At 37.9% G+C, this 14,715-nt stretch overlaps 1 protein-coding gene across 1 annotated transcript in view; it reads left to right on the forward strand.

The window, feature by feature from the left end:
* The window catches only part of TPH2 (tryptophan hydroxylase 2), a 52,857-nt gene extending 38,347 nt beyond the window's left edge, over positions 1-14,510 (forward strand). Inside the window, exons 9-11 of the mRNA XM_035314758.1 lie at positions 3,725-3,820; positions 11,166-11,299; positions 11,389-14,510. Of these exons, the coding sequence (XP_035170649.1) occupies positions 3,725-3,820; positions 11,166-11,299; positions 11,389-11,563 (405 nt within the window). The 3' untranslated portion in view covers positions 11,564-14,510. The remainder of the gene's footprint in view (positions 1-3,724; positions 3,821-11,165; positions 11,300-11,388) is intronic.
* Positions 14,511-14,715: the final 205 nt, after the last annotated feature.

Genomic DNA, 14,715 nt, shown 5'->3' on the forward strand with positions numbered 1-14,715 from the left:
TTTGTCTATTATGGGGTGGTAAACTGGAGCAGAGGGCTTAAGGTGGTGTTTGTGTACAAGGAGAAGGAAAACTGGGCAGTGAGCTGTAGGCATGGGACTTTTGGGGGTTCTTGTAGTTTGGGGGCGGGGGTGGAGAAAAGTATGTGTAGAGAAGCGAGTGAATGAAGGGATCAAGAGGACAGTTGAGGAGAAGGGAAAGCAAGTGGTGCTGGACTCAACAGAACTCCAGGAGCCCACCTGTAGGTCAGACCAAGCTGTACTTCACTCCAAAGATGCGGTAGAACTGGAAGTCATGGGAGAAGACAGGAGGCTGCTGTAGCTTGTAGAGGAGCCATGTGTTTGGGGCTGCAAGTTGGGGTTAAAGCTGTAATTTCAGTGTTTTGAGTATGCCAGAGAGAGGTCAAAGATTTAAATCAGAACATGAAGGCCTGCACATCCCCATTTGTGCTTATGTTCACCAGTCAACACATAATGGTGATGTAATTAGCAGTTGTTTGCCTTCAGGGAAGGCTTTTAAAATTCTGTTCATCTAAACAGCCATTTCTGCATTTGGTCACTCCAACTGCAGTAGCAGTTATCCTCTCTGTAGTATACGTGTATAGCGGTAACTACAGTTACTGTCATTGCTCCATACGAAGAGAGGCCTGGAGTGGGTATTTGTATATAGTGGGTATGCGTCTGGTCTATTAGAAGAAGAAAAAGAAAAAAGGTCTTTACGTAGTTAATATTTAACCTCCTTATCAACACGCTCCAGTGTTTGTAGACTTGACGGCACGGCTTTCCAAAGCCTGCTGAGTCTCACAAGGCACTGAGCCTTCTCTGGGTGTCCGTGTGAGGGGGAGGGTGGTGGTGGTGGGGGGGGTCATGTATTTATGAGTAATGAGCTGAAGATGGCAGCATTGGGTGTGCTATTCTCATTTTCTTAGCTAAGTAGAGCTCTCTTAAAATATAGAAATTGTAGTTTTTGCATATGGAAAATTTATCAAAAAAATCAGCGTTTCATTTGAAGGGCTCTTAATACTGTAGCTTAATGCCACAGGTTAGTAGTAGGCAGTCGTGTTTTATCATTAGGTCATTTTGTGTGCACGCTATTTAGGTTATATATGTTGAGAGTACATGTCTTTTCAACGTTGAAGCAAGTATTGACTCATAAATATGGCTCCCTTTTATAATAATACTAATAGTTTTGCAATGTAACCTTTTATAATAATATTAATAGTTTTGCAATCTAAGTTTTTTTTTTTTTTTAAAAAAGATATATCGTTATGCTCTGTTTAGCCATCAAGGGAGAAATGAAATTGATTTCTGCCTCTGTCATGGGAACGCCCTACCCCTGGGCAGCGGAGATTGCTCTCTCCTGTGCTCGTTTTATATCTCCTCGCTTTCTGCCTCTTCCTTCCCCATTAGTGCCCATCTTCAGAAAAGTGGAGAGCATTTCTCTACTCTCCCTTCACTGGCCTTGCAGATTGCTGAGAGGGCGTTCTCAGCAGGACATTCATTTGGTCCTCTTCAGGACCACTTACGGGGACAAAGTTATGACCACTATGGTGGATCTATAATAGAAAAACATCAGACTCCCCCTTTCTAGCTGTTGTCTGTTTTCAGAATGAAAATGACTGTGATCACAGTGTTTTATGAGGAGCCCAGTAGTGCTGCATGTCTATCAGGATGTTCTTGTTCATAGTGTAAAAATTACTACCACGTTGGCTCTTTAAAGAGAGTTGAAGGGGATAATTCAAAGATGCTAGTGGGGTTTAAGTATAAAGCTGAGCATTTAATTGCTGACAATGTCGTCATGTATGGAACCAGAGCTGTAACCCCCACCCCCCCCCCAAAGGCTTTTCTAGTGAAATATTTAGACAAAGAAGCTAAATTTGCTCTCTCCGTGATGGCAGGTGTCTCAGCTTCACTCAAGGCCTACAGTGACTCCTGTGTCATTCTGTGCATCTGGTTGCTTGTTCCTGAGATGTCTTTTTTGGATAGCAGTTGCCTTGGCTTTCCTTTAAGTGATGACATCAGCTAATTGCTAATGAACAATTATGTGCCAGCTTGGCTTACCCAAGTCAATAGCAAAGTCAGAGGTGGAACTTTGATTTCTTGTTTGACAGTGTTGTGCTTTCACCTCTTCTTGTTGATATCTGTGATTTTACTGCTGTGGAGGAACCTGACTAAAGACATCTGAAGTCACTACAACCTTTCCTTCTTCCTAGTCTAGCAGGTTTAGATCAGACACAGGGCTCATGGTGTTTTTTTTTTTTTTTTTTTTTTTTTTTTTAATCATGCATTTCTATGTAGTGCTGAGTGAATCAGTGGCACTACAGGAACTGTTATGAGAGGCAGAGAAATGAATCATTTCCCAATTTCTAAACATTTGTTGTTGAACTTAAAAGAGCTGTTAATTACTGCTCTTTTGCATTAGGGATGGAGATTCAGCCTAAAAGAGTGGGGTTTGTAAGAAAAGTGGGAAATGACAAATAAATAAAATAATCTGCTTAGGGTCTATTTTTAAGATATTCAGAAAATCTGAAGGTTTAGTACCAAATGCTGTGTTGAAGTTTATCCTTAAAAAAAAAAACCAAACACGTATATATAAGCTTCACCCACAGTACCTGCTACATAGTTAAATGAAACAGTAGTCTAAATTGAAATTTCACACAAAAACATGTAAGGCTCTTAGTTTCAGCAGAGTTGTATTTTTGTGTACAAATACTGAAATTGTCAAATAAATGCACACAAAAATAAATGTGTGTGTATGTATGCAATATTTTTGTAGAAGTTGATTTCTAACTTCCCTGAACCTTCATATGTAGAAATAGGTATTAACTTAATCTTATCTGCTTGATCTAACGTCAAAAAGCCATCTTGATGTGTCATAATAAAAGCAACTAAAACTCAGTACCAAAGGAGCAGATGTGATTGTCCTTTGTATTTAGCAGATACTGGACTATCTGTATTCTTTACTCTCTCTCTAACATTTCACTTTGTTAGGTGAACACAGCAAAGTTAGATGCGTTACTATTATGCTGATTTAGCTAACCTCCTTTACAACTTCCCATCAGCTCAGATATGTTACCTACCTTCTAGTTAAGCTGGTTGAATAGCCCTAGAAAACAATTGTAATGGATGAGCCAAGTGAACTCACTAGCTCGAATGGAATTTTCTTTGTCATTTAAGATGCCAAGTGGCATATTGGTTCTTCATTTAGGGCAGAGTAAAATCTTGTGAGGACTAAGACATTGGCTCAAGAAAGCTCTTAAGCACATTTGTATGTTTGTTCTAACTCAAGACAGCACTTAAATACATGCCCAACTTGAGTGCTCTGAACTAGATCTCAGAGATCTTCAGATGTTCATAGGCAGAGAGACCGCATACCTTGTAGGATTTTCTTCTAAAGCACCTTATTATTTCACAAATCTCTGTACTTTTCTGTTTGTGTCTTTGATACCTAAATGCTCTTGTTTGTCTGTTCCTAACTGGCTATCCCTGTGAAGTGCCTGGTTGCCCAGAAGAAAACAGAATCTCACGTTTTTGTGTAAAGCTCCCTTACTGCAGAACAGGATGTTTAAAATACTTGGTAGTAATAGCTTACTTTACCAGAATTTATGTTAAGACATGAAATTCTGAAGAAGTGAGGCAGTCAAGTGACTATAGTGCCAATTGTCTTGGCTGAAATGCTTTTTTTGGATCTACACCGCATATATCTGTATTTCTATATATTTTACAGTGCTATTTTTTTACGATTGAATTTGGCCTTTGCAAGCAAGAAGGACAGCTACGTGCTTATGGGGCAGGACTTCTGTCTTCTATCGGAGAACTAAAGGTATGTTTGTTGATACGTCCTTTAAGGAGAATCAAGTTTCTTTTAATAATAATAAAATATAGTTGGATGTAAATATTTTGACTTGCAAATAACAGCTCAAGTTCTCAAGATAAAAATCTTTCTTTTAAAATGTGTTATTGACCTGAGTCCTTTTTTCAAGTATCAGCTGGCATTTGAAGCATGAAATGGATTTGTAAGGACTGAATTACCAAAGTAACAACAAACTACAACATTTATTTCTGTTTCAAAATTAAAAACAAAACAAAAAAACAACTATCCCATAAGACACTTGCATTTCCTTTAAATGGAGGCTCAGAGTTAAGGGTGTTCTGGGCTCTGAAAGCTTTGCTTAGAAGAGACGTGTACATTTTTAGTAGGTGAAAAAAAAATATTTTGAAATCAGACACAATTCTATTGTAAGTAATCCAAAATACTTCAATTTATTTTTTATTGATATTAAAGCAACAACATTTATTAAGGTACTGATTTAGTAGATTAGTTGTATTTAGAATTAAGGAATGCATAAAAACTCGTGCTAGCCTTGAGGTACGTACCTATATCGCAATACATAGAGAACTATTCTTATAAAGGCAAAAGTGTTAAACTTTGCATGGTGTGAGTAGTTGTAGTGAATCATTTATCACCTCTTTTCATGCATAGTAAACATAGTGAACAAGCAAAGGGTATTTTGTCACAATTGCCATGTTTTCAGATGTAATACATCTCTCTTAGCAAGGTGGGAGGGAAGGGGAAGAGGAAGGGGAAAGAGAGGGAGGAATACCATGTTTGCTGTGGGACCCAGATGAACTCTTGGCTTTTCCTTTAAAAATTGGTTTCAGAAACCATGTACAGAATAGTGCTTACAAACTGTTTTGCAATATATCTGTTGTTTATTTGCATTTAAGCATCTTCCCACCTCCGCTGGCCAACTAACTTTCAATGGAGTACCTGGCAGTTTAATAGAAGTGCCTCAGTCTCTTTCTGCTGTTTTACCTGTAACTGAGAATATTAATGGTGAAGCTCAGTAGTCACATTGCTATTCTTTTATTAGCAAGCTTGCAGAAAGGGATTAAAAGAAATGCATAGAAAAAAGGTCAAAGAAAATAACTTTCTCCAGTGTTTTTTTTTTAATTTGATTTCATTACAGTTTTTCTCAGTTCAGTGCATACTTCAGCCACAGAAGCATTCAGCATCAGCATGGAAATGTTGTATCTCCACAGTGCAAAGATGGTTAAGCAGATGAATACATCCCACTTGTTTTTCCCTGGCCCAACAACGTCCAGAGCTGAGCCCCAACCTCAGTGCAGGATTCTGCAGAGAATCAGGCCCTTTATTTAAACTAACAGTTACAGCCATTAAGTGATGACCCTGAAAATACCTATCACATCATTTACAAAATCTAAAGCATAAAAGCAAGGAAATGGATAGTCAAGAACATAATAAATCTTACACCATCAATGTTATAAACAAACACATTATTCTTGTCAAGTGTGCACATTCTGCTACCATACAGCAATCTTAACTGTGATCCCAATTCTGTGTTCATCACTCAGCAATAATCTCACAGTATAAATGCAAAGAATAATTCTTTTGAAAAACAACAGTAAAAATTAAATAATGTGTACATTAATGGACTGTACTAAATGGCTTCAAAGCTAAGGCCATATATCTTAATAATTTTGCCATAAATCAATGATACTATATACTTTCCTATTACACTGTGTATATATTTCCTAGATCTTCAGTCAGAAGCTACTATCAAATCATCTGATTTGACCTCTTGTGTATCATAAGCTATTAAATTTCACCCATATCTTGAATGTACTGAGCACAGGGACTTAAGTTAGACTAAAATATTTCAGTTATTGAGAAACTAAGCACTTGTGCACTGCCCATACAGAACTGCACCATACCAAGAACAGCCATAATATCCAAAAAGAAACTGGTAAGGTAAGAAATGTCCAGACAATCTTTGTGGGACTGTGCTCTAGGGTAGAAAAGAACATAAGGGGGAAAACAAAATGAAGAAAAAACACTATATCTTCTGCTAATCTGACCAGGAGAGAAGCTCTTTCTAGACCAGAAGCCTGGCATTGAGAGTGCTTCTTGTCAACAAGAGATGTCAGCCAGGTACTCAGGAAAGAGAATCCCTGGGTACCCCAGGGCACTGTTGCACAGCCTTTCATCAAGCCATTGCTGCTCTCTGACCTTTTGTGGGAAAGCAACCTCCCTTACCTCTGACTTTATCTCCAAGCACCCACTAGGAGGGAAAGTTTCTTTCTTGATCTGAAGGTACCTGAAAGATAATGCTAATGTAACAGACTGTAGTTGAGATCCTGATGACACCAATATCCTGATTATAACTGAAATGCTAATGGATGGCAGCAATTGCTCTGAAAACTATGTGAACAATGCTGAAAACTATGTGAACAAAAACTATGTGAACAACTATTCCTGTGGTGGATGGGGATGAATCTGCACCAGATTGCATGGCCGTGAAGCCTGACTGTGTGAGCAGCCCCCATGCTTCCTACAGAAGTCAGAGGGAAGAAGTCTTTTAGAAATAACTGCTGCCATTCTTAAGACAACAGCAACTGTTGTCCCCAGAGCCCCATCCACAAAGGTAAAATATTTATTTATCCTTGTCACTGGGAAGGTAGGTTTTGTTTCACTGTTGAATTATGCTATCTAGACTTTACGGATATTTGGTATAAATATTGATTTGATATTTTAGAAATAATATCTAGAAATTTCTAGAAATAACTGAGTCACAGTATTTGCAGGGTGGAAGGTGCCAGCAGGATTTGGGTGTTTCAGATGAGTGAAGGGATTGTTCAGTCATCTCTGCTTCTGTATTACACTGTTCCACTCTGCAAATCTGGTCAACAGCTTTAGCAAAGAACTAAAAGTTAGAGAAATGTGGGCAATGTCCTATCAATATAGGATTTCCTTCATTTTTTTCCCCACTCAGTATTCAGACTTCAAATTTCAGATACTGAAAAATGCAACTCCTCATGTGCATGCTGTGGAAAAATCAAGCAGAAAATTTGAAAAGCACAACAAAATAAGGAGAAAGAGAAGATTAAAAATGATGCCTAGGGGGAAAGAATAATACACTAAGTGGTTATAAATGTTCTGCCTAATATAGTCAGGTTAACTCTAGCTAACGCTATTATACAGTATATATTTAGGGCTTAGAGATAAGGCAGAAATAATGGACATTTCTATTATTAAAATTATTTCTAAAAGGCAGTCCAAATGTCTTTGGAAATTTTAATCCATGTAGTTTGTATGATGCTCTCTTGAACCCTTTGATTAAAGAAGTCTTCCTATTAACTTCAGTCGGCTGTAGATCATCATATATCCCTGTTATATGCTTCTATATTTAACAGAGAGGTGGACTTCAAGTCTTTCTGTATAGATTTTTTTGAACTCAAATACAATATCCAGTCATGTTTTGTTTTAATGGTAGTTTTTTGTTAAGAGGAGGCAATATCAGCCGTTATAACCAAAAATTCTCAAATACAAGATTTGGTTCTGTTTTCTGAAGAATATGAAAATGATGGAGAAAATAATTCCTGGATCCCAGGTGCTCTTTTTTATAGTGCTCTTTTAAAACTGAGACTCTCTTCCTGTTTGTCTAAACAATATATAAAACTTACAGTGACAACATAAAAAAAATAATCCTGTTAAAGTCAGGTCACAGATCTGGGAGTGTCCTGTTAAAAAGCATAAGCAGAATAACATTTAAGACCAGGTTTTCCAAGACTGTATTCTTTCACAGAACAGCAAGGTGATAAAACCAGTGCTGGCACACAGGCAACTTCTCACCAGTGTTCTTATTCTGCCCTGCTGTTATCCTCAGACAGTGCAGTATTTATAACTCATCTCAACTTTACCCCTTGCTAGCTGAAGTTATTTTTTTCGACTTTTCTGGAGAAAACAAAAATCTTAAAGTTATATTATTACATTCAATTTTTTATATGCAAAGGAGAAATTACAGACAAAACCGATCTCTCATGTGTCAGTGATATTTGTCATTTAGGAAATGATTGATGGTTGCTCCATGTAAATGCCTGGTGCTGTCTGAGATGCCCTAGTATATCTGACCAGCTCTCCAGCGGGCATTTCAGAAACTTAGAGATGTTTAGGTTCTGTGCTATAGCTTCCATCCCTGTACAGGTACCTTAGACATCCTAGGTCCTAGAGACCTGTGGTTGGGTACCTGAATCAGTTTCTTGGTCTTTGATGTAGTGAGACTGGAGGTGTTTCTGCAGTGTTATGCTTATTCCCAATAGGAAGAAGTAGTTGCCTAATTCTTGAGATGTCCCATAGTCTAACATTGCTGCTTTTCCTGGGAATCAGTGACGATCCACTTGGAAGTTTCACTCCAAACTCTTGTTGTTTAAACTGAAAGAGGATCACCAACAACTGTATTAGCATAAGCATGATGACTTGTGTGAGTGGGCCATTAGAGGCAGGTGTTATCATAAACCCAGAAGGTGGTAAGATGTTCTTTTTGACTGAAAGCTGTTTTCCATATTATCCATATCCTTGACATCTCAGGAAGGTGGATAAATTAAGAGATTTCTGATGCAGAAATCCATATTAGATACTTGGGCATCTGATTTCACTGAAGAACTGAATGTCCAACCAAAGCATAAGGGAATGGCATTCATTAGAAAAATACAGGTCTCAGGTCTTAAAAGCTTTTGGACTCACCAGGTGAAATTTTGTTGTTGTTGAGATTCTGTACTTTACAATGTTGAGAGTGCCAAGGAGCAACATTTTAGAGCACTGTAATGTTTCTGAAAAAAAGCCTCTAGTTCAGTTTTGAGTCAGTGTCCTGACCATTCTAGTTTGCGCTAAGCAGCTTATGGTCTATATGAAGGTCTTTCTGTAGTTTGTGTTCTGTTGCTGAATGGTATTGCTGGTGTCAGCACACCAAGTCAGTAGTAGACTTTACAGACACCAGGCTGCAGAGTTTCAAAACACTATCTAGGATTGCAGGATACTTCCCATTGCTCTGGTCATCCTGACAATGCCTAATTGATCCAGGAGCCAAAAGGCTATACCCTAGAAGGGAAATACATATCTCAGGTGGGAATTCAGCAGAATTTAGGTACTTCATTCCAAAACTGCAATCCTAACAATAATAATTGATCAGGTGTCAGCTAACGTGGAAGGCATGTCAGAACTTTTTAACATCTGTTTCCAGGTTGCATGTTTCCTGGTGTCTGCACATCAGAGCTGCTGCTTCCAAAGCGACTCGGTTCATGCACAAACTACACTGGGATCCACAAAGTAGGAGACATTTCATGTAGATAATCCAGGAAGAAGAACCAGAAATGCCCTCCTAGAGGACATCTACTGTGATGAAGAATTGGCTTTTGCTTCTCTTTAAACTCTATCCTTTCATGTAATGAGGGCTCAGTGATTTGAGCAATTGTTTGTGATTTTGCAGAATCCCTTCTCACCATATTTCTGCCCAAGGAGTGAACCTGTACCAGAAGAGGCCATTTGTGAGGGGAAGAGGAGAAAGAACTCTCACTCTTTCTGTTCAGGCTGTCACAGTACAGGAGAGAATCCATGTGCCAGAAGTGGTCACCTACTCATTCAGTTCTTAAGAAAACATGGCCAGTAGCACTCTCTGGATTTCCTACACAGGGCTTCACTCATTCCATTCAGAGTTTTCAAACTTTGTCCTTTAGACATTTGAGGCATTAGGTCCCATCTTAAAGTACAGAGGCACCTTAAGAGGAGATATTGTTATTCATCGTTAACCCAGGGAGCTTATTATAATTCCAGTCAAGAGAAACAAATTCAATTCAGTGGAAGGAGGTAAATGCCTACTTTTACAGGTATTAGATCACAACATGGCTCTGCAAGGAGATAGTGTCAAGGTGATGCTGTTCCTGCAATCGATTTAGAAGAGGGTGCTGGTTGATGTAGACCATTTTTGATTTTTGTTTTGATTCAAACCTGTTTCACTGATGGCTGGCTAGAAACAGCAAACTTTGTGAGAAGATGATACATGTACTAAAGAAAGTTAGTTTCCTGACATTTTAAGATACCATGCATTAATTTTTCATGTATTTATTTTTGGAGAGAGAGAGGGTGGGAGGAAGAGGTTCTTGTTCCAGTTTTATGTCCTGTTATTTGGCAACAGCAGGTTGAGAACTAACTAGTGTGATATTTTCAGAGCCTTTCACGTGGATTTAGAAATGAGCATAAGCAAGAAGAATTCAGGTGAACAGTGGTGAATACCTCAAGGCTAATACTTTACTCTGCTGTAAAGTATGTCCATGCAGAAATAAAAATAAAGAAATAAGAGACACCTTCATATCTCAGGGATTTTTTCTCTCCATGTCATTTCTCTGTGCTTTTCATGCACATCTTCCCTGTGGATAGATATTAGTGGCCTAACAAAAGTTGACCTATATATGCTTTCCTTCCTCTACTTGTGCTTTAGTACAGAGACCACTGAGAATGAAAATGTGTGAGAGTTAAAGTAGATCCAAAAGCTAACATGAGTATCCAAGGGGAAGGAGGAGGTAGAAATAAATTTTGTTGTTAAAATGTCTCAGTACCAGGTTTTCAGTTTTTGAAACCTCTGTGTCATTTCTAGTGGCTTTTGCCAGTCATGTAAAGATGAAGGCTAATCTGAAATCTCTTCTCTGGGCAGCAATATTTCATGCCTCATCTGCCTAGTGTCTGCTTTGTACCTCTCTATGCCTTTTTTTTTTTTTTTTTTTTTTTTTCTTGCAGTATTACAACCAATGATTGTTACTCAGGTATACGTACTGGGAGTGCAATGCATTTCATCAGCACACAGTACATGTGCATTAAATAATGGGCTTTCAGATATATAGTTTCACTCAAACTCACTGTCAGGAAAATAGTACGTGAATTTGGCCTGAAAATGTAATGCAGATTATGTGAATGGTTTGGTCAGGCTCAATTCACCTACCAAGATGATGAGCAGTTCTACCAGTTAAGTGATGTTTGGGGACATACATATTTGTAGTTGTAGATAATTTGTCAGGAATGGTTATTTTATGACTTTCTCACTTCTATCTGTAGACCTATAATGCAGGTAGATTTCTAATCTGCTCTTTATTATTTTATTAATTATTTCTGGAGGAAAATGACTGTTAAAAAGAGTTTTTTTCTGAGTAACAAATGATTTGTTCTGTTCACACTGAAAGACCATTGTACGTAACACAAGAGTGGCTACCAACTAATGGAAAACATACAGCACAGTGAATCTGTATATATGAATTGTTGTATAGATACAAAGCAGTATCAAGATACGGTTTAACAGATCCGGTGTTTTATTTTCCAGCATGCTCTCTCTGACAAGGCCAAGGTGAAAACATTCGATCCAAAGACAACCTGTTTGCAAGAATGCCTTATCACCACATTTCAGGAAGCTTACTTTGTTTCAGAAAGTTTTGAAGAAGCCAAAGAAAAGATGAGGTAAATTATTTCCCTTGACTCTAAAATCTAATTTTCTCTTCTTTAGTGGTAGAAAAAACAGAGGTGTTAATTTTCTTTTTCTCTTTCAGGGACTTCGCTAAATCAATCAACCGTCCCTTCTCTGTGTATTTCAATCCATACACGCAAAGCATTGAGATTCTGAAAGATACCAGGAGTATAGAAAATGTTGTCCAGGACCTCCGCAGTGATCTAAACACTGTATGTGATGCATTAAGTAAAATGAACAGATACTTAGGGATTTGATATGTGTGGCATTGTGATTTGCTGTCAGCTGCTTTTTCTGTAGCTAGTCTAGTAACATCACATGATATGGATAACTTTTCAAACCCATCAATTTTCCCTTTTCAGCTTGACCTGTGGCTTGCAACATTGTGTAGCTCTGTCTAATTGTAATATGCAGGCAAACCAAGGCAATGCTAATTTGTAAACTCAACATGGAGTGTGGCAGAATATAACCAGCAATTCCTCAACACAATGTCGTGTACAAGTACACCAGTAAAAGCTTGCCTGACAGTGGTTTTGTTTCCTTAAGATGATTCCCTTTGATGTATAAGAAATGGTGTTGCTGATTTCATTAAGTCTGAGTTTATTTCTTTGCAATCCCTTTCCTCCCTTAAGAATCCAGAAAAAAAGCATTCGCAACATTTTCCATTTTCTTTGTAAGAGAATCTGTATTTCTTTCTACAGTGGTGAAGACAGTGTTTTGCCCATATATTTGTAACAGAACTGAGTGTCTCTTGTGACTGAACAATGCAATTTATATACCAATGCAGAGATCAGGAAGGCTATGTAATAGTACAAAAAGGTCTGTAGAGGTTACAGATTATGAGAATTTACAACTGACAAATGTTCAATGTCGCTGAGTAACTGCAAAACAATAAAAACAAACAAACAAACCAACCTCTGACGATTCATGCAGAAAGGTAGTGGTAGTTCATACATGTATTACCTGTGACAATCCTGAGCATACTTCCACTGCAGGCGTTATCTGGAAACAAGAGCAAAAGTGCCTGTGTTAATTCCAGGTTGTTAGATGTGAATATAAAGCCCTTCTACATCATTGTGTGCCTTCTGCATTCCCTTTGAGCATAGTCCTCTATTGCATTTCATGCATAATTTGCCTTTCCTCATTATCCCACATTCAACCTTGACATGGGCATGCATGACTGAGTCTACATCGTATCAGTACATATAAAAAGGTGAATATGGAAGTTGTTACTTAATTATAGTCAAGATGATTATCAGGTAGTAGATTACTTGTGGGGTGATTAAATCATAGAGACACCCAAGCTGCCTAGCTTGTACCAGATGGATGCAGGTAATGCCTGAGTTAATAAACGCTAAGTTAGCAAGCTCTGACAGAAGTACAAGCTCTGTCTGGGGAGCACAGCATAGAAATATTTGAGCTAGCTCTTATCTGGAAGAAATAATTATGCATGTCTTTCCTTTATCTGAGTTATTCTATTCTCCTATTAGCCAAGATAATGGAGAGTTGACTATGCTGTATGGACCCTTCTTAATGGAAACCACATGGCTTATGCAGATCATGTCAGTGTGGGTGAAAATGTCATGGCTTGTCTACATATATGGAAAACAGATATCTATTGAAGCTGCTCTCCCAGCTGAAAGAGTCATGCAGATACTCTTAAAAGTTGCTAGCAATTTCAGCATAAAGAGAGCACCACTTGATAGTATCAGCACATCCTTAAATAAGAGGCAATCTATAAGGATAATTTTCATAGGGAAATCTGCTACCTCCTCAAAGATAACTATGAGATAACAGAAAATGCTTTTTTCTCTGGATGGTCCCTGCTGCATTCTAATTCTGCTGTTAATAGGGTGTGGAAAAATCTAGTTTTAGATTTAACTGTGACTGCCACTGTTACAAATGAAGAGCTGTTGAATTATCCCATGGGGATCAGCATGGTGGAGGAGTTTTTTAACTTCCTGACATTAGTGCTGACTCCATTAACTAGTACTTATCACAGAGGAGTTGTCGGCAACCTTGGTCTGGAAGTTTCTCCCTCTTTCTTTCCATGGAATTTGATGAACCCCTTGTAGCCCTTTCTGGAGAAAATGGACTGAACTGATATTTGCTTTAGCTGGTCTGAAAAATCATTGCACAAGAAATAGTAGAACTTAATTAATTCTAGACCTGGCAAAGTATTGTTGCGTGCTTAAGTAAAATAAAACCATGAGGAGTAACAAAGATACAAAGCTTGCAAAGTTATTGAGATTTTCCTTTGAATCTGAATTACACAGGAAGGCTTAAAATACTGATAATATCTGGATTTTTTCGTTACTTGCCTGAATAGCTTAGAATAAGAATTCTACAGACATAAAACAATAGAAGCCTATCTTTGTTTTGTTTTGTACTGTTAACGAGTAAATCTTATTATGGATTAGGGACAAACCCTTGAAATCCAATAGTCATTTTAGGACTAACGATGGCAAGGAAACTGTCTACAATGAAGATATAATGTCAATGAAACAGAACATTGTCAAAGGATAATGGGATCCTGCTGCTAGATATATGCTTAATCCAATGATTTTATTTCTATTATACAAGATGATTAAAAATAAATTAAATATAATGAGCTGAGGAATAATAGTGATTTAGAGAGACAATTGCTCATTGTTCTTACATAGTAAAGCTGTCTTCTTACAGGCTACAGGGCAAACTTGCTTTGGGCTTCAGCCAGTCAGGAACAGGGACTTGGAAAGAAGGCTTTAAAAAGTGCACTATTGCACTTTTATGAATCAAATAGTTCCAGCTTAGCTGAAATTCTTCTCTGCAGTTTTTATTAGCAAATTAAGATCAGCCATGCAGCAATCTCCTTGGATGACAAGCTCATTTAGGCATAATGAGGGAATTATTGACAGTTATCAAATTACACTAACGTTTCATTTAAAATAGGCCATATTTATCTAAGGTGCTTGTTTAGCTTTAGTGAGCTGGACTCTGGAAATTGGACTTCTTGCTTAGGCTCATTTATTTCCTGTGTAATTCTGAACTGATGCTTTATGGGTCTGAGATATATGTTCTTGCTTTGCCTGCACAGAGTAAATGGGCCCGAGCTTAATGAATGTAAAGCATTGCAGTGTTTACTACCATGCAAAGTCTAAAATGAAAAACAGCACTCTGAGACATTGCAGCAAATACAAATACCAAGTTTCATTTGCAAGCCAAGACATGGTTCATGTGTTTCATTTCATTTATCCGGTAGAGGGGATGGAGTGGGGAAGGTGTTAACACAATATATTGTGTTTTCTCTCTCTCTACTCCTTGGGACCTGTTTAGAAGGCTGTTTTAAGTTTAGGCCTTCGATACACTTTCATGACATAGGGTGTCTTTTTCTTCTTGTTATGGTATCCCAATGTGATGGAGAAAACTC

The sequence above is a fragment of the Oxyura jamaicensis genome, chromosome 1 (assembly GCF_011077185.1).
Source record: "Oxyura jamaicensis isolate SHBP4307 breed ruddy duck chromosome 1, BPBGC_Ojam_1.0, whole genome shotgun sequence".
In the NCBI taxonomy this organism is placed as follows: Eukaryota; Metazoa; Chordata; class Aves; order Anseriformes; family Anatidae; genus Oxyura; species Oxyura jamaicensis.